Source organism: Cryphonectria parasitica (assembly GCF_011745365.1).
Source record: "Cryphonectria parasitica EP155 unplaced genomic scaffold M406scaffold_4, whole genome shotgun sequence".
NCBI classification, from domain to species: Eukaryota; Fungi; Ascomycota; class Sordariomycetes; order Diaporthales; family Cryphonectriaceae; genus Cryphonectria; species Cryphonectria parasitica.
The window spans coordinates 3,441,761-3,464,559 of record NW_024468912.1 but is presented as its reverse complement, the minus strand read 5'-3'; the positions used below and the strand labels follow the sequence as shown (position 1 = coordinate 3,464,559).

The window sequence follows — 22,799 nt, the reverse complement described above, 5'->3', positions numbered from 1 at the left end:
AGCCATGCCACAAGAGGCATTATATTTGACATTATTTAAGATAGATTACCTGCCCAAAGTCCGTTAGTCACAACGCAAGCCACGCCGTTCCAAATGCTGATGCCCTATAATTTTTTCCCAAAGGGTACCAAGGACCGAATGCATAACACCATTTAGTCTGTTAAAACCTCGTGCGCCGGGTTTTCCGACATCCTGAGGTCCTTTATTTTACACACCTTACTCCGACTCCATGTGCTACACGCATCTTACAAGACCGAATTACGCATCTCTTCGTGGCCTGTAGGGCTCATACCATTCCGGCCGATTAGATGCTGTGGATGGCTGGTCAGTCCCAGAGTAGCGAGAGCTTGGCGACTCCAGCTCTGCCGGTGATGTGACTGATATCGTGGGCATCTCCGCTGGGGGTACGGCCAACGATGATGCTTGTGTAGACTCGGCTGGCATCTCGTAAATTTCTTTTTGTGGCGGGACCTGGTGGAGGTTTTGCAATCGCGCATTGACCTTGACAGCCTCAAGCGCACCTGGTGACCATGGAACCGCTGCGCCGTCAGATGACGTGAGCCATGTGTTTTCAGTCCTTGGGGTGTCCATCGTGGACGTAGCATTGTCTAGCTCGGATGGCCCGTAGGACACATGGCCCGGGTGCTGGCTTGGAAAAGTGCTGGATTCATATGCACTGCCCAATGGGCTGTTTTGAGAATTGGCCATCATAGGATGCACCTCATCGTACTGGTGCTGTCGTTTTCGATAGCGAACGATGAAGACGGCGGCTGCGGCCAAGATTGCCAATCCTGCTACTGAAGCTCCGGCGATGATGCCGATCTTGGCCCCAGACGAGATGCCACTTTGGTTAGAATTGCCTGTACCAGATGTCGCTGTCGAACTTGTGCTCGCTGCATTTGATGCTGATGATGATGATGAGGAGGAGGAGGAGGAGGAGGAGGAGGAGGAGGAGGAGGATGTGGCAGTCGGCGTGCTACTTGATGTGATGCCTGAAGCCAAGGCCATCCATTGCGATGACGATATGCTGAGGGGAGTGCCTGAAACTCTGCAGTTCGATTGCAGTACTGTCTGTAACGTATTGCGTTAATGATCTGGTCATGTAGCGTATCATTGCCCCATCTCGAGACTCTGAAGCCGCTGCCTCAAGACCGCCATCACTGCCCACAGGCTTGGGAAGGTCTTTTTCTGTCCTGTCGTGTATTTTCAGAACACTTACAAAAGCACTGGTCATATCTGCTGAGTCCTCCTGTGCTATGCACCGACCAGAATTGGTAACGAAATCACCCCCGTTGCTACAAAGGCACGTGTTCATGGCCTGGGACGTAGCGCCATCGCAGCCACTGCTGTTGGCGGCCTGGTACAGACATGACTGTGTGCCTGAGGGATACCCGTCGAAATTGTTTTGGAATTGTGCGATAGAGGGCCTGACGATGGCGAGGAGGAGAACGAGGACGAGTGGGAGAGTAAGGTTGGTGGAGGCAAATAATGACCTCGGTTGCGAGAGCATCGTGAATGTGTGGGGGAACCTCCCAAGCTGAGCCGCTGCAGCTTGTCGACGACAGGGGCTTTGAATCCCTGGCGTGGGGTTTGAAGGTTGCTTAAAGGTTGTTTAAACACGAGGTTATTCAGTGGGCCCTCTCTATGAAACGTCGGGCCCAAGCTGCAAGCAGCGGTCGACCAAGACGCTGGCTGTGAACCCTAATTACAAGAAAGAATAAGCAGGCAGACAGCTGTCTTGATGCCTTGAGGATTTTGATTATCGATATTGACTTTGGGCTGGACAGCTAGGACAACGATTGGTGCGTCAACGATCGTTCTGTCGCTCGACTCCAGCTGCTGAGGCGACTGGGAAAGTAGCTGTCGATGGGGTTGGTGTCGCTGGCTCAATTTTGAGGAGAGTAGCGGCCTCGAACTGTTAAAAAAAGAAAACAGATCAAAGAGATTGAAACGAAATCCTGAAAGCCACAAGCGGGACAAGTTCATATTAAAAGAAGCAAGGAAAACTCCTTGGACAATGAGCACTAGAGAGCTTGTGGCTCGTACCAAGGCGGCCGGCCGGATTGCGGCTGTGTCCTCTCTGACCCGTCATCTTGGGAAAGCTCAAATCCCTGGCGTAGGTGGAACCTGACATGAGCCAAGCCTTGAAGGTCAAAGAGAAAAAATTTCTAATCAAAGTCAATTATTCAGGAGAAAGTAGAAAGGAGAGGGGAAAGGCCCATCCTACGAGTTGGAACGAACGAACTTAGCACGCTGGACGAGGCTCCACAGCAAATACGGTCGGAAGGCAGGCCGTACCTTGCGTGATGCTTGGATCATGGCTCGAACACAGCAGCAACGTCGTTGACCTCATTAAGAACGCTCTCTTTGGGCTGCAAGTGCGTTCCACCAAGCACCTCCACACTTTGTTATTGTCGATGATCATTTCGACTACCATAGCAATATGCATAGAGCAGTAAGATAAAAAAGGCACTCTGCATCGGTTTGCTCTGTGGAGACGGAAACGCCATCTCGATACGGCAACCTCTCGTCCAATCACTGCGTCGTCAAGAGGACACCACAGCAAGCCAGGCGAGACAACTGATGATGTGCCCAGAGTTCTAGCCGTTAAAAGATGTGTAGCAGCCTGGAAGCTGGGGTGGTGTGGTGTAGTGTAGCAGGTGATGTGGCGTCGATGTTTCCGACGATGCGGGCCAAGGATCGGTAGGAAGACACTTGACTGGTGGCAGATCTGGCTCGATGTTGGGACGCCAGACAGGGCTCTCTAATGCCGCCACCAACTCGAACTTGATAGGCGGATCACTGGAGAAAAGCCCGGGCCTATAGTATGTACTACGTAGCACGGAGTTAGTATTACTCTGACACGAATGGCAGTCGCCAACCACCCGTATAGCAAGTTACACACTATGTACTGTGGTGTATACTACGAATTAGTAGGTATTGCTAAATTTGGCAGCTGCTCACACCCTTATTACCTCTTACCTCTGTAGGCTTGACTGACCCCTACTGCCTCACTGTGGCCTGCGTCCCCTCCTCAGTACAGGCCTCTTCTTCCTCTCGCGCCTCTGCCACAGTCTCAGCCTTAACAATCAGCCTCAGCCTCTCTGTGCCTTCACTTCAGGCGTGTGACGTATAGATGACCTTTTACTTCCTCCCTCATCTTTCCAATCTCCTATCGAGTCGACCCTCTGGTCGACATGGCGACAGCTGGCCGTTCTCTAGGCTAGCGAGGCTGGTTGATTGGTCGTTACTCACGGGCCCGCCTCCATTGTCTCACGATAGCCGCAGCCCTGTCGAGAAACGTTGCAATTTATTCCCGTTACCATAAGACGCTCTATCGATTCGAGATCCCCAGTGGGGCGATTTAATTGGCAAGCGATGCCGACCATCGTCAACAACCGGCTGGCAGTCTATAGGGGCGGCACACTCACAACCTCACCTCTTCTGGCGCACTCCATATGCCCTCCTCGTCATGAGATCTTGTCTACGAAATCTCGTCCTATTGACGAGTACTAATAAGGTGCAATCAGACACGCACAGAAATCTCGGCAGGTACCACGTACCAACGGCATGCTCCCAATCGCAGTAGACCGCGAGATTGGTGAATTGCTTCCGGGCCGACCGCCGCAACGGCTTCGATGCGGAGCTGCGAAGCGCTATGGAACAACGGCATGGGCGATGGTGTGGGGCGGGGATCAGGGGGTATGTGCCCCCTGTGTGTCTGCGCTATCTCATCGTGGGTCGCTTATCAGAACGTTTCATGCATTCTTCCGAAAGTCTGGAGAAGATGCCGGTTGCCACGATGCCAGGAATCATGTTATCGACTGCAGCTGTAACAACAGCATCCAGGTAGAGGAAACATGTCTGTTGTAAAGGCACTCAGGGACGACGTCCAGCACATTGTCTTGACGGCCAGGCCGGACGATCCACGGCCGCCCGTCCGTCTCATGACTGGCTTGTCCGTGGCGACATGCTGGAGACAAAATGGCGGCTTTCTGTCCCATTGGTGTCTTGACCCGTGTGCGTCTTGTCCGTCTAGATCCCGAGCCGAGGCGGGCCTCTTCTTGCAAATACTGCTTGCTATATGTGGTTGTCCTGAGCGGAACTGAATGACCAGAAGCCATCCCCGTACAGTTACGCTAATGCGTGCCATCCATGCTACAAGTGGATCGGCACCAGTGTTCATTCCCACCTTTGTCGCGTCGATCACCGGTGCCGCGCCGACAGTCACCACCTTTTGCAAACTCAGTCACCGATTTCGTCAATTCCTTCTGCTGCACCTCTCTCGCTCGCTGCCACTGCATGCACCTCCAAAAGGCCGTCTGTGTCCAGACCGCCACTCCGTACCATAAAAGCCAAATCGCAAAAGGGCCCTGCAGACAGTAACCCTGCTGAATATATTGGGGTTCTCTTTCTCTTTCCTATCTCTTTCAAGTCTCGACCTGCCTGCGATGAGTTTGTCGGGATCCTGTTGATCTCTTCTTGGCAATCTTTCAAACGATAACATGCAATGACTTTTTGAGTAGAGCTAAATCATCTTATCATTTTTAGCAGACTCTCGAGGCTTATGATGGCCTCAGTCCCATCCCCATACCTCTCATGGGACATACTGCGGCCATGTCTCAAATGTTGCGATCGCCTTTGGGTAAGCCAACCCCGCCCTGTTTCCGATGCTGTAATGAAAGAGAGGAAGCAGAATAGGCTTTGCGACCCTCTGCTGACAGTTAGCCGCTAGATATCTGAACTCGCCATTTTTGGAGAATGCATCGGCGCCATTGCATGGATTCCAAGTGCTCTCTCTCTTCTTCTGCTCATATCAGGATATGGCTTGCAGCCAATATGGCGCCGCCGCCCAATCTGGCTGCGCAACTTTGCAGCCGAGTCGCCCGAAGAGGCCGAAATGTCTTCTGTCGAGCTCGGGCTCCCGATGCGAAGAAATTGGAGCCGCTCAGTTCTTTTCCTCTTGGTCAACTCAGCAGTCGGTCTCGTGCTCAGCCTTGTGGCCAGTTTAAACCCAGATATAGGGCCCCTCTTTCTCACGCCACTGATACCGCATGTCAGTGAGAAACCCCTTGACTAGCTGCCTGAAAATCCAAGCCTAACTAACGATATCAAAGGCGGTCACTTGCATTACATTGGCAGCCGAAAGGCCGCGGTCGACGCCAGGGCTGGTATTGGTCGTTCAGGGTGCATTGTTTCTCATCCAGCTCGTTATGTTCAGCACTATACTGTATGTCACGACAAGGCTTGGCCTCGTGTGGTGGATACTTGAGATGCTCGTCACGGTAGCCTCCGTGATCTGCATTCTCAATATGCCATTGCGTGACCATCACCTTGGCAGCATCGATATTTGCTCCCCCTTTCAGACGCCGACATCGAAACTTCGCAGCCCAGAAGACAGCTTCACGCTCTGGAACTGGATGTCTGTAGGCTGGATGGGACCAGTCGTTGCGGCGGGATGCCAGAGACAGCTCCACGCCGAAGATGTGTGGCAGCTGCCCCTCCAATTCCAACACGACCGGCTGCACCGCCTCTTCAGGGATGTCAAAGGATCAGTCCTCATGCGTACCGTCAAGGTCAATGCGCCAGATTTGATCATAACAACCTTCTTGGGTATTCTCGAGTCGCTTTGCTCCTTACTCCCAATTGTCTTTCTTAAGGAGCTTTTGACTGCCCTCGAGGGCGAAAACGCAAACCGAAGGGTTGCTGTGGTCTACGGTGTGTTCATCCTGCTCGTTCGGCTGATTGGCGCCCAGTCTGGGATATTCAATCTCTGGTTCTGCCGGCGAGCTTATGAGCGGTGCAGGGGCGAGCTGATCACTATGATCTACGAGAAAACCTTGAGGCGGAAGGCATTCACATTTCCCAGCAACCATAACGAAAAGGAAGGTGAAAAATCAGTGGACAAGAGCAAGACCAATGGGGGCCCAGCGTCCATGGGCAAGATCCTCAACTTGATGCGCAACGATGTTTACGAGGTTGCACAGCGCTTCTGGGAATTCGCTAATCTCGTTACAAAGCCCATGACTTTCATCTTAACGATAGTCCTGATCTGGGAAATCCTGGGACCAGCAGCGCTCGGTGGGGTCCTGCTCATCGTCCTCGCCCAGCTCATCAACGTCTTCACCATCCGCGCCCTTGTCAGTTGGGAGCGGGCCCGACGCGGTGTCACCGACGTCAAGCTTCAGCTCACCTCTCAATTCGTGGAGGCAATACGTCACCTGCGCTGGTATGACTGGCAGGATAAGTGGTTGGGCCAAATCCTGGCGTCCCGGCAGAAAGAGCTACGGTACCGAGTGATTGTAAACCTGATCAACAAGGCTGTTGCCGCCACCAATAAGATCTCGGCCTACTTCTTTCCCGTGGCGGCATTTTACGCATATACTATGATTGGCAAGCAGCCTCTGCGAGTCGACATCGCCTTTCCGGCATTGACCCTGTTCACCCAGCTGAACCAAAGCCTGAACGAGCTCCCAGGGCTAGTCACTGTGCTCCTCAATGCGAGCGTGGCCATGGGCAGAATTGACAATTTCATGGCCGAGCCAAACAAGGACGAGGAGTACGATGCCCTTGGAGAGTCTGGCACGCAACCAGCTGGGGAGCTCGAGATAGCGTTCCGCGAGGCATCTTTCTCATGGCCCGGATCTCCGCCAGCGCAACACGTCCTCTCAAATGTCACCTTTTCAGCTGGCCCGGGCCTGACTGCCATCTGTGGAAAAGTGGGTTTCGGAAAGACTGCCTTGCTTCATGCCATCCTGGGAGAACTTGATGATCGTGGGGGCACAAAGAAGATACCCAGTGAGGTGGCAGGGTACTGTGCGCAGACACCATGGTTGCAGAGCATGAGTATTCGGGAGAACATACTGTTTTCCTCCGGCCTCGACGAGGCGAGGTATCGGCAGGTCCTCGCGGCATGCTGTCTGATTCCTGACTTGTCGAACTGGAAGGCAGGAGACTTATCGCTGATCGGCGAGAATGGCGTCGGTCTCTCTGGTGGCCAGAGGGCGCGGGTGGCACTCGCCAGGGCTATCTACAGCCAGGCGAGGATTCTATTGCTGGACGACCCTATCGCTGCACTGGACCACCAGACGGCTGAGACAATCCTGCGTAACCTTTTCAGAAACACGGACTTGATGAAGGGTCGGATGGTCTTCTTTGTCACACATCGCATGGACATCTTGACGAGATATGCCGATCAGGTCCTGGAGATCTCGCAGCCTGGGATGGTGACTGTCATCTCCCGCGAAGAGATTAACGCTCACGAGGAGCTACTTCACTTTGCCGCGGAGGAAGAGCACCGTCGAGAATCACTGGACGACGAACACGCAGACAAACCAGACGAGGACGTTCTACCCGACAAATTCATCGAAGAGGAACATCGGGCCCATGGCGGTGTCATGATGTCAGTATACTGGCAGTACATCAAGGCCGGTAATCTCTGGTACTGGGCCGGTCTCGTCGTCCTATTCACCGTGTTCCGAGCCTCCAGGCTTGCGCATTACTATTTCTTGAAGGTTTGGGGCGAGGCCTACGAAGATACCGCGACGACCCAAATCTACTTCGTTGCCAATAACGAGCCAGAGCACATGTTCCCATCGGCTGCGGGCCCGAACTTGAGCACTGCTGCTTCTGGTGACTGGTGGAACATTAACCTTGACCTCCCACCTCCCGACGCCGACGCACGGCCTTGGCTGTTCTGGTTTTTTATCATCGCCCTTCTGCAGTTCGTCTCATTCATGCTATCCGACCTCACGATTGTGCTCATCATCTACACTGCGGGCAAGCACCTCTTTCAACAGGTCATGCTCAAAGTTGCCAACGCCACATTTCGCTTCTACGACGTGACGCCCGTCGGTCGCCTGATGAACAGACTGACAAGCGATATTGGTACTATCGATGGCCAGATTGTCACGCAAATCCGCGACGTCGCGTGGTACTTTATGTTCTGGGCTTCCAGCGTGTTCGTCATTGCGTCGACGACGCCGGTTTTTCTCCTCATCGCTGTCATCATGACCTTCCTTTTCATCATGATCTTCATGCGCTTCCTCCCAGCATCACAATCGCTTCGACGACTGGAAATGGTTTCTTTATCCCCACTCATGTCGAACTTTGGCACCCTCCTTGAGGGCCTTACAACTGTCCGCGCTTTCCGCGCCGAACCTCACTTTCAGAACCAGATCATCATAACAACCGAGGCCTTTCAAAGAATGGACCACTTTTTCTGGTCTCTCCAGGCATGGCTCATGTTCCGCTTCGACATCCTCTCCGCGCTCTCGACCTTTATTCTCACAATGTCAGCCCTCCTCACTGGTCTCGGTGCCGGCACAGTCGGTTTCGTCCTGGGGACTGCTGGAAATTTTGTAACTTGTACGCATAACCTCTGCCGCAAGTACGGTGACCTACAGATGCAGTTCGTCAGCGTGGAGCGTGTGATTGAGCTTATTGATCTGGAGGAGGAACCTCGCGGTGACCTCGATCCGCCTGCCGCATGGCCTAGCTACGACGACGACATCATCTTCGACAAGGTCACAGTTCGATACGCAAAGGGCCTCGACCCATCGTTGCGAGACATCAGTTTCCGCATACCGGCTGGTGCGACGGTCGCCGTGACTGGCAGGACGGGAAGCGGAAAGAGTACGCTCGCGTTGACATTACTTGGTACGATCCTGCCCGAGTACGACGAGGCTACCGGCACTCTAGGAAGCATTCGTATCGGCAGCATGGATGTGGCGAGGGTGGACAAACATGCGCTCAGGAAGAGGATCAGCTTCGTGGCGCAAGATCCGGTGCTGTTTCCTGGTACGCTGAGGGACAATTTGGATCCCATCGGCGAGCACTCAGACGAGGAGTGTGAGCTGGTCCTGAGGAGAGTGCTGGGTGCAGCAGACGAGGTAGATGCTCTCTCAGGCAGCGCTTCGCCGACCCCACGAGGGTCTGGGTTGAGTTCCGCTTCTGCCAGTCCTGTTCCCAGCTCAAACAGCAGCAGTGGTGCAGACAGTGACCACGGGGAAGGCCACAACGGTGAAATGGTCACTGAGGATCTCGCAGCAGCAACAATCCTCAACGTCGATGACAATGGAAGGGCCAAGTCCGGCCCTCCGTATTCATCCGCCCTGACGCTGACCACCCGTGTAGACGGCGGCGGCAAGAACCTCTCCCAGGGCCAGCGACAGCTCATCGGTCTGGGCAGGGCCGTGCTGCGGCGGAGCCCCGTGGTGATCCTGGACGAGGCGACAGCAAGCATCGACAAGAAGACGGCGTTCTACATTCAGAAGGTTCTGCGTGAGGAGCTGCGCCAGAGCACAGTGATCACCATCGCGCACCGCGTGGAAGCCGTGAAGGATGCCGACTTTGAGATCGTCCTGGACAAGGGAAAGGTGGTGAGGGCACAGGCCTTGATTGGGGGTTGAAAAGTAGCGAGTAGTTTTTCTTTGAGTGTAAGTAAACAAAATGGAAGGTAATCCCAGGGCATGAAGGAAGAGGTTGACAGGTCATGAGGAATGGATATCAGAAAAACCATGAAGAGAGGAGCCAAGAAGAACTCTCCAAGAGGGGAGGAGGGGGGGGGGGGCCAACAATACGTTTGCCCACTACATACCCTGCAGTATTATTCGAGATATACCTGCTTTGTGCAGTTTGATACCTGCTTTTCCTATAATATATAATAGCATGGGAATTCCAAAGTCAGCTTACAAGACAATCTGGAGAATTATGTGACAGTTGAAGATTTTTCATGTCCTTGGTGCATGTTCCTCAAGGGCCTTGCATGCTCCCAAGGTCATGCTGATGGCAGCGCTCTAGCAACCTCTATCAACCAAACTAGCTGGGAGGCTGGACAGTCAAGATACATGCACATTTACATTGAGTCATGTCATAGGCGTGCTCATGATACACAGCCACCATATTTTGATCAATGACTACTTGCATTGCTTTTGAGTGTAACATTTTGCATCACTCGCCATTAATTACTGCCATCCACACCTCCTTTGACAGTTAATACTTTCTCCTCACGAACATCTCAATAAAACATTCCAGACTCTCTCATTCACTGTGCGCTTTTCAACTTGAGAGCTCGATTATTTTCCTTTCTTCTGTTCGAACTGGATGTATCTCTTTTGAACGAACACCTTCTCCCTCAGCAAACACCTCGGCAGCGCCCCTCTCGCCTCAACAGAACTTGAGCAAGTTGAACTGGCCCTGCTACCTCCTGCGCAACCCCTTGGGCTTCGTACATTTTGTTGTTGTCCCGAATTCGTTATTGGTTTCGCATTCTCGAGCTTTGCGCTACCTGGAACGCTTTTGGCCAGAGCTTTTGCTTTTTGCGTCGAGCGTTGGCACCCTTCTCTCCACATCATAGGAGCTTCGATGTTGACCTTCTACTGGGCTTTCCACTTGACCTTCCCTCCAACCTTCTACCCAACCTTCCACTTACCTTTCCATTCAAGCTTCTACTCACCTTCCTCCTCAACTTCCTGCTGAGCGTTTCTCCTCATCAACTCTCACTCACTTCTCTTCATTCACTTTCCTCATCCTTTATTTGACAGCGCTGCGCCTCGCTGTCTTCTCCGGTGCCACTTCTTCCCTATCCCATCACGTCTCAGTCGAGGCTCTGTTTATCTACGAGTCACGTCGCAAACTCCATCTCTTGTTTGTTGAGAAAGAAGCCAGTCCCTTTAATGAACGAGGTCAGAGGCTTCGTCGAAGCTGAGCCAGACAAGACTTCCCTCGCCAGCAGTCAGACCCCACAGCCCTCGCCCCATCAAGATACAGAAAGCACCATGGAAGCTCCTAGCAACTACTTCGATCGCCTCATGTCCGAGGCGTCCATCGAGGACTTAGAAAAGGGCGTTAAAATCAATGTGGAGAGGCTCAAGGAGATCGAGGAGATCCTGAGCTCTCTTCCTGAATCTCTCTTAACCATCACGGTCTCACAGGTACAAAAATGGCTAGCCAAGGTCAAGAAGCTTCGAGATGAGGCAAAGCTGACTCGTTTTACCATTGGTGTTATGTATGTGTTCCTGTCTGGTTCTCAAACACGAGGAGATACTGATATGGGTCTTGCAAAAGTGGCAACACTGGTGCAGGCAAGAGCTCACTTATCAACGCGCTCTTAGACGAGGAGAGGTACGGCTTGTTCACCCATAATATTATGGAAAACAGACCTACTGACGACATTCATAGGCTTGTGCCTGTCAATGGTGTGCGGGCCTGCACTGCGTCAGCTACCGAGATAGCATACAATTACTCTGACGACCCAGCGGAAGCCTACCGTGCAGAGATCGAATTCATCACCGCCGAAGGCTGGTCCAAAGAGCTAGAGACACTGTTGTCTGACATGATTCTGGATGGAAAAGTGTCCAAAGACTGCCTTATCGCGGACAGCCCTGCTGGTGTAGTATATGCCAAGATCAAGGCCGTCTATCCCAAAATGAAAAAGCATGATATGGCCGTGGGTAAGCCTTGCGAGATGGCCCAGTCTGAGAGTATCCGCGGACTTCTGGGCACTGCCAAGAGCATCCACCGCAGGACTGCTTCCGGTCTATATGATGCTGTCCAAAAGTACGTCGACAGCAGGGACAGGGCAGCTGGTCGCGGAGGTGACGTCGAGTATTGGCCCTTGATCAGGTCAGTCCGCATATACTGCAAGGCGGTGGCTTTGTCCACAGGCGCGGTCATTGTAGACCTTCCGGGCGTCCACGATGCCAACACTGCCCGAGGGGCTGTGGCGCTGAACTACTTGAAGGTATGTGATGCCATCTGGATCACTGCGGGCGTTCAACGAGCCATGGACGATAAGGCAGCCAAAGAACTCCTGGGTGAGTCTTTCAGGCGTCAGCTGAAGTTCGACGGGGCATACTCAGCTATCACCTTCATTTGTACCAAGACAGATGATATCCTGAAGCTGGAAGTTGCAAGCGCGCTCGATATGGGAGATGGTGTCTCCGATCTAGAGGCACAGCTCAAAGACCTTGAAGCTAGAAAGGTTGCGTTGCGCCGCCAACTTCGCGAGCTGAAGCAAAAGCGATTCGCATCCGAGGCCACAGTAAATGACTGGTTGGACAAACATCAGGTATGGTCGGCCTTGTCCGTCAAGGCGGCGAAAGGCGAGACCGTGTACCGGCCGGTACTCAACAGCAAGAAACGCAAGCACTCAGGAGATTCTGGTAATGAAGACAGCGGAACGGCGGATGATTCGGGCGATGACGGCAACACCGACGGCGAGGCTCAAGTCGAAGAGGGCCACGATCGTCAAGTTTTGACAGTTGAGGAGATTGAGGGAGAATTGAACACCACCAAGGATGAGTTACACGCTGCCAAAAAGGCAAAGAAGGCCCTCAAAAAGCAGTGTCGCGAGGCCGACAAGGAGCTACAGCAGGTTGGCGCAGACGAGAGCGCCATGCGCAGCCGCATCCAATCGATATGCATCAAGGGACGGAACCAGATGTGCAAAGGTGCGATCAAGGCTGATTTTGCCCCGGGTATCAAGGAGTAAGCTCATCTTTCGATCGAACATTTCTAACAAGTTTCCACTCATTGACCTCGTCCACAGGCTTGATCAGCAGACAGCAATGGAGAAAGACGAATGGGCTTTCGACCCGAACGTAGAAGCCAGAGATTATGATGCGGTAGCACGGTCCCTTCCTGTCTTCTGCGTCAGTGCTCGGGCATATCAAAAGCTCACCGGGAAATTGGTAGACGAAAATGTGCAGGTCCAAGGGTTCATCCAACCGGACGACACTGAGATTCCTGGGCTTCAAGCCCATGCACGAACCTTGACGAAGGCTGGGCGCAGAGACAAGGCTCGCTACCTCATTAATGATGCTGACGAGCTTCTTAATTCGATGAAAATCTGGACAACAAGCACTCGGGCGGTTCACATGACCAAAGCTGAGATTGTTCAAAGAAAGGAATTCCTTGGCAAGCAGTTGTCTGTCCTGGACATGGTGAGTAACGAATTATGATTGAACTCCCTTCATTGGTCTGAACAGATATCTCGTCAAGGCCTTCGAGAAACTCATCATTATCGGATCCGAAAAGGCCGTTGCCATTGCAGAATCATGGGGAAACCTTCTGTGGTCCACAGTGAGTGTTCCTCTCTCGTATAATTTCGTAAAGAATTAAGTCTAAGCTTGCGCTTTGCTAGTATCGCGCGACCCTCCTACGGTATGGAGAATTCTCAGGAGCCGCAGGGCCGCGAGACTTCAATGCCGAGCTTCATGATCCCGTGGCCCAGCATCTGGCTAGCAGTTGGGAGATGGTCTTCCAACGCTGCGTCCCAATGGCGTTCGCCGCGTTTACAAGAAGCACCATAGAGGCTATGGAACAATTCCAGCACAACGTCTGTGCAAGCATGCCACACCGCGGAATACCACCTCTTGGTTCCACCACAATGGAGAAACCAGTCCGGATTCAAGTTACTGCTCTGGAAGCGTCAATGCAAGAGCTACGCAAGGAAATCGATGCCTCCCAGCGGGACTTGAATCGGATGTTCTGCCCCGCCATTCGAGAGGTAATGCGTGAGACGTATGACAGCTGCTCGAAAGAATCAGGTAAGTCTGCCTTCCCCAAACATGCTCACAGCTACTTCTGGTCCAGCCACAAGTCCGCGACGGCTGACGCATATTTATATATGTATGAATATATTTCTTAGGCCCGGGCTGTTACGCGCGCAGGAAGAACTTGATGAAAGCAAATGTAGAGACCAACAAGCGACGCATCTTCCAGGAGGCAACTCGGACAGTCAAAGATGCGCTGCAGAAGATGGCCTGTGAAAACGATGCAAAGCTCCAGCATCTTGTCAGCGACCTTTTGATGAAGCTGGAGCGAGACTTCACAGCAGTGCTCATTGGCGATGAGGATCACGCGGCCGAGCGCGAACTTCGCAGCCAGCTTCGCAAGCCCCTGGATGACAGCGACTCTTGGTACGCCGAGCTCTTCCCGGACGTGAAGGACAAATCAAACTCGGAGCACGGTCCTGGCCCTACGTCTTCTTAAGAACGTCAGCGTGTTCAAGGCAGATAGATGGTTCTAGAATGAGAATTTGGAAATAAATATCTTTGTTTTCCTCCTCTTTTCTGCGACCATCACTGTATTTTTTCACATACACGTATGGTCTCAGTAAGAAAATGTAAAGCATTTGGTGTGAGAATGCTGGGTGTTATGAATCGAGGAACGGACTGGCAGACTTTGAAGTGTTCAGTCTTTGCCTCTGATGTCTTCACTCAACGGTGCTTGCCTAGTCCAAATATTCATCCCAATCTTCTGTCCCGTTGTCACGGGCAATCCAGCGTGCAATGTCCTCTCGTCGCCTACGCCATTCGGGAACAAATTCTCCCAATACACCGCGTTCCCCTCGACAGGGCGAAAAGTAACGCCCTCTTCATACGGCGCGTCACAGTCCACAACCTCGCACCACCTCTCATCCCTCGGCGCCTCAAGAAGCGGGAAGTTCGTGCCGCCTCCGGTCGTGTCATTCGACACGTGCACGTACGCGAAGAAAGACGACACGCGGTTCCCTCCCACGCTGGCCACCGCGTTGGCCGGGTTCGTGAACCAGTCCGTGTGGTACCGGTACTGCTCTCCAGCGCCGTACTTGACGAGCTGCAGGGGCTCGAGGTGGTCGGCGGGGACGCTGTGGCCCTGGAAGGCCAGGGCTCTCTGCTCTATGCAGTGGACTGTGGCGTCCCGGGCGACGGAGGTGGACTGGGATGTTCGCACGCTGTTGATGGTGTGCTCTCCGCTGGCTCCGGCTACGCCTGAGTGGAGGAAGCTGTCCTTTCTGTAGCAAGTTTTATGTTTAACGGGCTGTACACTTCCTCCATGGACGACATTGTGAAGTGGACGGGAGACTCACGTCACTTCTTGGAGATGGGCTCTTTCTTCTGGGGTGATGAAGTCGTGCAAGTAGAGTACTGTTGGTGATTTTGATATGATTGAGACTTTGTAGGGTGGGTGTTGACATTGGTAGTCGTTGCTCATTGGCTTCTGCGATGCGTCTGCGCAGGCGAGCAGGGCCAGCGCCGCAGCAGATATGGAACCTCGAATCCTGACCATTGTTGATTGGTTTCTTTCAGACAAGTAACTGTCGTCGGTATAATCCTTGTGGTCCTTTTGGAAAGAAGACTACGAGTCGAAATAAAATGCAGCGATATCGAGAATCATTCTCGAGCCTGTGTGGGCTGAGTGGTGTATGTTAAGTGGGCTGCCGCAACGAGCCACAGCATGTTCGGCCATGAAACATCTGCGGTTCAGGGGGCAGGGCTCCGAGCGGTGACAGCTCATGTTTCCGCACATCTCATGGAGTAAGTCTCAGGGGCTCGTCAGTATGATCTTCGAAAGATGCGACCCCAGTGATGCAATCCTGTTCACAGCCCAGTCTGAGAAGCTTCGAAGCTCCCCAAATTGTCCTCGCTCGGATGAAGCCGACATGACTATTGATAAGGCAAAAGCAACACCACTATCTTACTATCCCGTCTCTGATGACATCGCATTAGCACATCTGCATCCATACGCATCCTGTTCAATTACACGATGGCAAAATACGGCATTGTGGTTCTTTCTAGCCTGATTGGCTTCGCTTTGGGTAAATGGCAGACTGTCGACGAGGCTGGCTTTCGAGAGGCGTTGCGAGCGAACGACCAGACATTGGTAGCATGTAAGCCATGAAGAAAGACCTTCGACTGCATACTTGACTCTGACTGAATTATTGATTACAGATATTCATGTACGACATAGTCCCTGTCCTTGATATCAATTCTTGACCTAGGCTGATCCTGAAAATGAACTCAGGGCGCCGAGTAAGCACACTGGACGAATGAAAGCACAACTGCTGTCTCGTCCCGACCCTAACAAGTGACCACAGCAGCTTAGAGACCTTTGAAAAAGAATGGTATTCTCTTCAGACATCACAACAGGAAGGCACAGTCATCAGCATCAACTGCTCAGCAAGCCAGGCTCTCTGCCGCGAATTCGACGTTGTGTCTTTCCCGACTGTCAGACTTCACGGGCAGGACGGGCAGTTCGAGCGTTACCGTGGTCCTAGAAAGGCAGAAGAGTAGGCTCATACCTTATTCAGCCGGCTTTCAGGAGGAAATAGTTATGTTTGTGCTGCTGCACGGCTGACGTTGAGTGTTCATTAGCATCATCGCGTATCTCCGGCGCATGTCACGACCGGCAGTCTCCAGTCTCGACGCCACAGAGGCATCCTCGTTCACGTCCGTAGACGACGTCGTCATCGTTGCAAGCGTGGGCGAAGATGATGACGACTTGGGGTTTGAAGAGCGCTTTTCGAGAGTAGCGCAGCGGTTCCAGGATCGGTATTCCTTCGCGGTACAGCAGCGGAAAGCTGGTGGTACATCCCTGGAGTGCGTGAACAATGTGGACTCGGAGGCGTTTTCGATTACCGATCTGTCGGATCCGCTGGCCATCGAGAACTTCATAAGGCAGTGCTCGCAGCCTCTGGTTCCCGAATTCACTAGACGCAACGAAGGTGAACTCACAAAGGTAAGATGGATGCTGTGTCCAGCCCCAGTCGCCCCCCCCCCCCACCCTCTACCATGCCAAAATTTAGAACACGCGCTGAACCTGCTGGCAGATGGGCAAGAGTATTATACATTACTTCACCTCGTCCGACACAGATCGAAAGTCCTATGTCAATGCCATCCGGGCGCTGGCGAAAAGGTATCAAGAGTATCTCCTCTTCGTCACGACGGATGTGGCCGAGTACCCGCACATGGCGTCCATGATGGGCCACAGGGAGGGAGCCAGCAATGTTCTGTCTGTGTTTCAACCTGTCAATGGTGGGGTCTTTGTGTATCGCGGGCAGACCATCACGGCGGAGACGGTGGAGAGGTTTTTGGGAGACATCAGCTCTGGCAGGGTGAAGATGTGGGACGGCGTGCTGCCGGAAGCGGATGCATTCATTACGCATGAAGAATTGTAGAGACCAAACGGCCAAAGGGATGATGTTTGGGGTTGATGTTATTATCTGGAGTAACGATAGTGCCCATATTGCATTGTCTGGCAGCCACAGCAGAGATGAAGAACATCGGGCCTTGTCTTGAAGCCAAATATGGTTGTGATTTAGTAGCTGGGTCATATTGTCCCACAGTGTGTAGATTATTAGTTACACGCTAGAAACAAGCTACTGAGCTGTTTTGCGCTCTAGTTCATTAGACGATGATTATCATGCTTGAGGTGCTCCTGATTCATCAAGTTGGATGTCTTAGAACGTATCGCAGTGGGTGTCGTCTTCTGATACATTCGAGTAGCCTGCTCACTTAGCTGAAAATGAAATGTTCTTTTTCATTGTTTCAATGATTCTCTTGATGAGGAAGACTGACCTTGCTAATTTGATGATGCCTTAGCTCTACTTATTAATGTTCATGTCTTTTTCCCCTCCTGACCATACCTATCAGGACTTACCTTTCCCATGACGTGCCAGTAACTAAAACCGGCGCATCGTAAAACACAGCTGTGGCTTGTCGTATTGATAAGATACTTTCCTCGAGCATGGGGCAATGACTGTTATGAGACCATAACCGTAGGTGCTGGGGTTGAGGTGACAGTGATAGTGTTAAACAGGATAGCGGTCACCGAACCCGTCGGCGCCGGGACGAAACCAGTGGTGACGGTGATGGTGCTGAAGTGGATCGCCTTGACACTCGGTGTCGATGCTGCATCTAGTGCGAGGAAAGAGAGCAGCGAGGACAGCACGGAATGCATTGTTATTGATGTTATTGTTATGGCTTGCAATTCCCGAAAGCACTGTGCTGAGACGGTTAATAGGCGAGGAGAGAGTAGTTGATGACAGTCTTACCTGATAGGGTTTTTCTGCTTCTCTTGCTGCTTCTGCCGTCTTGTATTTCTGGCCTGTGGTCAGATGGGGTCCGCGAGTGATGTAGATGTGGGTTACTAGAGAGATAACAACATCAATCAGGGACGCACGGATGAAATGCTCATTATATACCATTAGGTGAGGAAGTTGTGGTTGGGCATGTTGACTATGAGCCGTTTGTTAAAGCACACGACAATGCCATTGAGTTGAATTGCTAAGAGAAGAAGCAAAGGTCGCCACCACACACTGGCGAGACTGAGAATGTCCCGAGGTCTTTGTTCGCAATTCAGGAACAATGTGACTGTGTTTGTCCTATTATTAGGACTGCATTGCTCTAATTACACACATGAATACCCACAAATAGATTTGAGGGTCTGAATTGCAGACGGGCTATGTTTGAGAGGTCCTGGAACAATTGCAGTGTCATGCGGAGCCCTCGAACTTCGCAAAGGTCAGTATCATTACGGTGTAGCCCGCACTATGCCTACAGGTATGTTCACACAGATACACCGGACCGGAAGGAGGAGAAGCCAGTGCACGTGGGACTACGAAGCCATATGCAGTGAGCAACTATGGGTTATCTCTTTGCGAGGCCCCTGACAAACCTTATCCATCTTGTCCCATTGTGCACTGACTGTGTTGTAAATGCTAAACTGTTGGCTGCAGACCAAAATCTGAGAAGGCCGCCGGCAACAATTGTGATAACCGCTATTTTCTTTGCGAAACTTAATAAAATGGATGTCTTACCCCCCAATGTGACGACGCATTGGGGTTGGCTTGATCTCGACCAGCCGGTAAACCGCCACCAGCATTTCCCCAGGTGCGGCGCGAAGGCGACTGGCGACAAGCGAGACTATGACGCCAAGATAAGGTTCTGGGATGCGAGATCCGCTGTTGTAAGTACCGCCATAGAATGCACTACAAGATATACATTGCACTCTATTGATCTTGCCCAGGATAAATGTGTGTACGCACGAGTCAAAATGCAGTATCAAAACATTGTGCACCTGGTGATAGACTGATCCTTCATCTGGCGCTTTTCTTTTTACTATTATACAGTATTATGTATGTTTATACATAGGATCTAGCATCATGACCGCATGACCAACCTGGGTCACTCTCAAGGCATACGGTACATAAGTCGAAGACTCGGTGTGGGAAACAGGCCTAGGCTGCAGAAGAGTAAGCCCCCTAGCCAGTGACCGCTGGAAACGCCACGCCAACGCCAACAGCGCACCTCCAACACCCCCCCAGAAAGACCCCATACCAGGTTCTAAGCTCTCATTCCTACCTCTCCACTGACAAGAGGCTATGCAGCCGTGAGTAAGTCGGAATACCGCCTATTCGTGAGGTTTGTAGTGGGTGCGACAACGCCACTTGGACGGATCTTGTGGTCCTCCAGTCTGGTTCTTCTAGTTCATTCAATTCTCCCTCCTCCCCCTTCTCCTCGTTCATCACGAACCATTGTCTGTATTGACAGAAAGGCTTCCTTGACCTGAAGTAAGTACCGTACTACATGTAGTACATAAGCACGTACTGTACAAACACCCTTGGGCTTTTGCTCCACCACAGATCGTCTTAGTGTGTGATCGGATTTTCGACAAACGACAACCACCCCTCCTCCACCCCCCATTACAGTTTTGCAAGGGCCCCTCCACACCTTTTCTTTCACGAAGCCAGCAGCAGCAGCAGCAGCAGCAGCAGGGCCAGATGCATGCCTGACGGGTACGGTACGCAAACGGTACGACGATCATTGATTTAAGTAGTAGTATCCTGTGTCTCGTCGTTTCTCAAAGGGCCGAGGCAAAAAGAGGTGTGTTTTTTTCTTTCTTTTCTTCTCTCTCCAAAACGCTTCTACTACGCCTTAAACCTTAAGCGGTACGGATTACCAGGCCCAAAGAAGATCAGAAGAGAAGGAAAAAGAGGGCGAGTCAGCCAGTCGGCAGACTGGAGCCTCAACACGTGGGCTTCTGGACCACTCAACTTGGAGCACGGCCTTGTCATCTGCTGTCTTTCTGGGTCCTCTCGCTCTGCCTCACGTTTCCCAATGCAACTCTATTCGACTCATTCGATCACGACGACGCTACCGGTACTGAACTATCTTTCGCAGCATCTACAAAGGCATCCACTGCAACCCAACTTTACGACCCATTGGACCCCAGATTTTTTTTGTCGCGCAATCCACTACGACGAGCCCACATAATCCACCTCCTCTCCTCCCTCTTACCTCTTCGTCCTCCTCCTCGCGACTGCCACATACCGCGCTCGCTGGCGGGGTCCTACCCTCCCTCTCTCTATCTCTTTCTTCGACCTTAAGAGATCCCGGTACTACAACTTAGAGCGACTCTACATACCAATCGAGAGGGTCCCCCGAGAAAGAGGGAGAGAGGAGGGAGAGAAACACAGAGAGAGTGGACGGACGTCCCACGTTCCTGTGGTCTGTTGACCTCCTCCTCTGGGAATACTGGGGTTGAATCATCGCGGACATTGGACTCTCGTGAAGGCTCGCCCTCTCTCTTCTCTCTCTTGAGGCCCTCCTTTCCTCTGAGGTCCTCCACACGACAGAACCCCCCTCCCTCTCTCCCACACCTTTGTCTCACAATCGAAGAATGGTGAGGAGAATATGTTGACTCGCTCCCCCGTGCCTGCAAGGGCTACAAGTGCCTCGCCGAGCTCTTTCCACACCACTCGCTCCCACAATCACAACCACCCTCATCACGCCTTCCACTATGCGTCGTCCGCCTCTCCACAGATACGATCTCCCAAGCCGTCGGCTGCTGTCTCACGGCGGCAGTCGTCGTCCTCATTGACAGCATCGTCCCTAGGCCTGAGCAATAACAATAACAACAACGATAATAATAAAGCCTCCCAGTCTCAGCCCCAGGCGCAGGCGCAATCACACCCTCCGCCGCCGTCCAACAGACCACCACCACAGGCCGATCAGCCTGCAGCGTATGTCGCCGTTGACGCTGCGACCCAGTATTCTCCAATGGAACCACATGATTATTTTACGACGCCCGACGCCCCTGCGAAATCCAAATATCTGGCGGGTGTCGATTCCCCTTCCGCCCACGCCTCCACCAAGACGACAACCCAGTCGCAACCACAATCGCTACCAGCGGCAGAGGAGGCAGCAGCAGCAGCAACAGCATCCTCATCCTCATCACGAACAGCAGTATCCACCATTCATCGCCCCCAAGCCAGCACCAACGGTGACGTCTCGCTACAGGAGGGGGACCCTGCCACGCCGGGCCCCTCTGATGGGCCGCCCATGCTCAAGGCGCCCCACCCTCTCTCGCCCAGCAAGCGGCGGAACTCAGACGCACCTGGGCTGCTGGTCGGAGGGAGACCATCTGGCGAAGGAGGCGACGGCGCTGCCACAGGGGGGGTGCCGAAGCGCGTAAAGCCCGAGGCAGCGCCGCCCAAGGTCCTGCCCGTGCAGTACGAGCTGTGCGCCTATGAAGATATCGTGGTGCTGATCGCGCACATGCTCGCGGAGCTGATCGAGACCAACGACGCGCTGGCCCTGAGGTCGGGACACCTCACGCGATTTCATAGTCGGTAAGCTACAATCTGGACCTATTCTTCCCTGTTTCTATTGATCTACAGAGCTTTTTGCGCTGACGAGGCGACCGTTGAACTACTATACAGGACCGCACCAGGCATCTCCGTTCTGGACTACCTCCTCCGCCTCGCCAAACATGCCACCCTTTCGCCGCCCCTCCTCCTCTCCATGGTTTACTACATCGACCGCCTCTGCGCCCTGTACCCAGATTTCACCATCAATACCCTCACCGTCCACCGCTTCCTGATCACGGCCGCCACCGTCGCCGCCAAGGGTCTGTCTGACTCCTTCTGGAATAATTCCACCTACGCTCGCGTCGGCGGTGTCCGCGTCGCCGAGCTCAAGCTGCTCGAGCTCGAGTTTCTGCACAAGGTCGACTGGAAGATCGTCCCGGATCCGGACGTTCTGGTCGCGTACTACCGGGGCTTGGTCCAGAGGTGCCCTGCGTACCAGCTTGAGGATGAGGTGGGAGGCGAGGAGGATGATGATGCAACAGCCATCGCCGACGAGTCGGATGGAAGCGAAGTCTCAAACGACCCTGATGAGGGCGACGAACAGGAGGAAGGGAAGAGGGAGGCCGTCACCAAGGGGACCATGACGACTGCGCAGGGGAAACCACCAGATGCGCCATCTCAGGCATAGCATGGCGACGGCGCACGGTGGTCTGTAGTTCTTGCGCTGCGTCCATGGTGGAGTTTCAAAGCAAACTGCTCCCCAAACACATCCACACACACATCGAAGAAACCATTGGAAGGGGATTCTTGAGAGTGTGTACATCGATCCTGTTGTGTGCGCTGCTTGAGACGGGATATGCAGCTCAGGCTTTGCATATTGCGTCGAGCGTGAAGGGTAATGACATACATTAGTCCCTTAACTTTCTTTGTTGTAAATTAGAAAGCATGCGATGAAAAATTATAATGTGTTTATGAAGTTCAATATCATCATTACTTGACAAGACTGCTGCTTGTTCTTTGTTGTTTTTCTACCTCCTGCTGACGAGGCTGCTATCGAGGATTATCAGCTGGCGCTGATCTATCTTGAGTAACAACAACCCAAGAACGAAGATGTAAATGATGGATTCATTCAGTGGATACGACCTGGTTTTCCAGAGTGCAAGTTTGAGGTTTCCAGGTGTGTAATTTGCATGTACGGTGAGGAGGACCTCGTCCTATGTTTCGATACGCTCCCACCACTCACTCATCAGTCCCACTCCCCCCTACTGGTGCCCCAGCTTGCGGGAGGAAGAAAAAGGCCAGGCAAGCCCTGATCTAGAGACCAGAAAAAAAAACAAGGAAAAGCAAAAAAGAGAGAAAAGGAAACAACGCCCGAAAAGCAGAAGACCAAGAAAATAGAAAATAACAAATTCCCATATCCATGTCTCTCCGTCTCTATGCCGAT

The 22,799-nt window shown here is 52.6% G+C and overlaps 7 protein-coding genes across 7 annotated transcripts; 4 read left to right on the top strand and 3 right to left on the bottom strand.

Moving 5' to 3' along the window:
• Nucleotides 1-258: 258 nt before the first annotated feature.
• M406DRAFT_68523 (uncharacterized protein) lies at nt 259-1,510 on the bottom strand (the record flags this gene model as incomplete). Its single annotated transcript, XM_040925174.1, has 2 exons — nt 259-1,071; nt 1,220-1,510. 2 exons carry the CDS (start codon nt 1,508-1,510, stop codon nt 259-261), a joined length of 1,104 nt encoding a protein of 367 aa, XP_040777113.1.
• Nucleotides 1,511-4,570: 3,060 nt separating this feature from the next.
• On the top strand, nt 4,571-9,410 carry M406DRAFT_255497 (P-loop containing nucleoside triphosphate hydrolase protein; the record flags this gene model as incomplete). The annotated part of the gene is made up of 4 exons (XM_040917037.1): nt 4,571-4,645; nt 4,736-5,056; nt 5,118-8,891; nt 9,090-9,410. 4 exons carry the CDS (start codon nt 4,571-4,573, stop codon nt 9,408-9,410), a joined length of 4,491 nt encoding a protein of 1,496 aa, XP_040777112.1.
• A 1,368-nt stretch (nt 9,411-10,778) lies between these two features.
• Nucleotides 10,779-13,995, top strand: M406DRAFT_329991 (uncharacterized protein; the record flags this gene model as incomplete). Its single annotated transcript, XM_040920471.1, has 7 exons — nt 10,779-11,008; nt 11,068-11,124; nt 11,182-12,489; nt 12,551-12,944; nt 13,003-13,083; nt 13,145-13,550; nt 13,652-13,995. 7 exons carry the CDS (start codon nt 10,779-10,781, stop codon nt 13,993-13,995), a joined length of 2,820 nt encoding a protein of 939 aa, XP_040777111.1.
• Nucleotides 13,996-14,196: 201 nt separating this feature from the next.
• Nucleotides 14,197-15,054, bottom strand: M406DRAFT_60621 (uncharacterized protein; the record flags this gene model as incomplete). The annotated part of the gene is made up of 3 exons (XM_040924688.1): nt 14,197-14,779; nt 14,855-14,996; nt 15,039-15,054. The coding sequence occupies 3 exons, from the start codon at nt 15,052-15,054 to the stop codon at nt 14,197-14,199; spliced, it is 741 nt and encodes a 246-aa protein (XP_040777110.1).
• Nucleotides 15,055-15,531: 477 nt separating this feature from the next.
• M406DRAFT_339425 (uncharacterized protein) lies at nt 15,532-16,942 on the top strand (the record flags this gene model as incomplete). The annotated part of the gene is made up of 4 exons (XM_040921441.1): nt 15,532-15,623; nt 15,854-16,054; nt 16,140-16,503; nt 16,595-16,942. The coding sequence occupies 4 exons, from the start codon at nt 15,532-15,534 to the stop codon at nt 16,940-16,942; spliced, it is 1,005 nt and encodes a 334-aa protein (XP_040777109.1).
• Nucleotides 16,943-17,526: 584 nt separating this feature from the next.
• On the bottom strand, nt 17,527-19,552 carry M406DRAFT_329988 (uncharacterized protein; the record flags this gene model as incomplete). Its single annotated transcript, XM_040920470.1, has 11 exons — nt 17,527-17,766; nt 17,819-17,913; nt 18,084-18,137; nt 18,345-18,381; nt 18,442-18,466; nt 18,584-18,727; nt 18,812-18,877; nt 18,968-19,003; nt 19,128-19,145; nt 19,374-19,391; nt 19,509-19,552. 11 exons carry the CDS (start codon nt 19,550-19,552, stop codon nt 17,527-17,529), a joined length of 777 nt encoding a protein of 258 aa, XP_040777108.1.
• A 1,448-nt stretch (nt 19,553-21,000) lies between these two features.
• M406DRAFT_290531 (cyclin-domain-containing protein) lies at nt 21,001-22,357 on the top strand. The gene is made up of 2 exons (XM_040918908.1): nt 21,001-21,397; nt 21,488-22,357. Exons 1-2 carry the CDS (start codon nt 21,108-21,110, stop codon nt 22,041-22,043), a joined length of 846 nt encoding a protein of 281 aa, XP_040777107.1. The 5' UTR covers nt 21,001-21,107; the 3' UTR covers nt 22,044-22,357.
• Nucleotides 22,358-22,799: the final 442 nt, after the last annotated feature.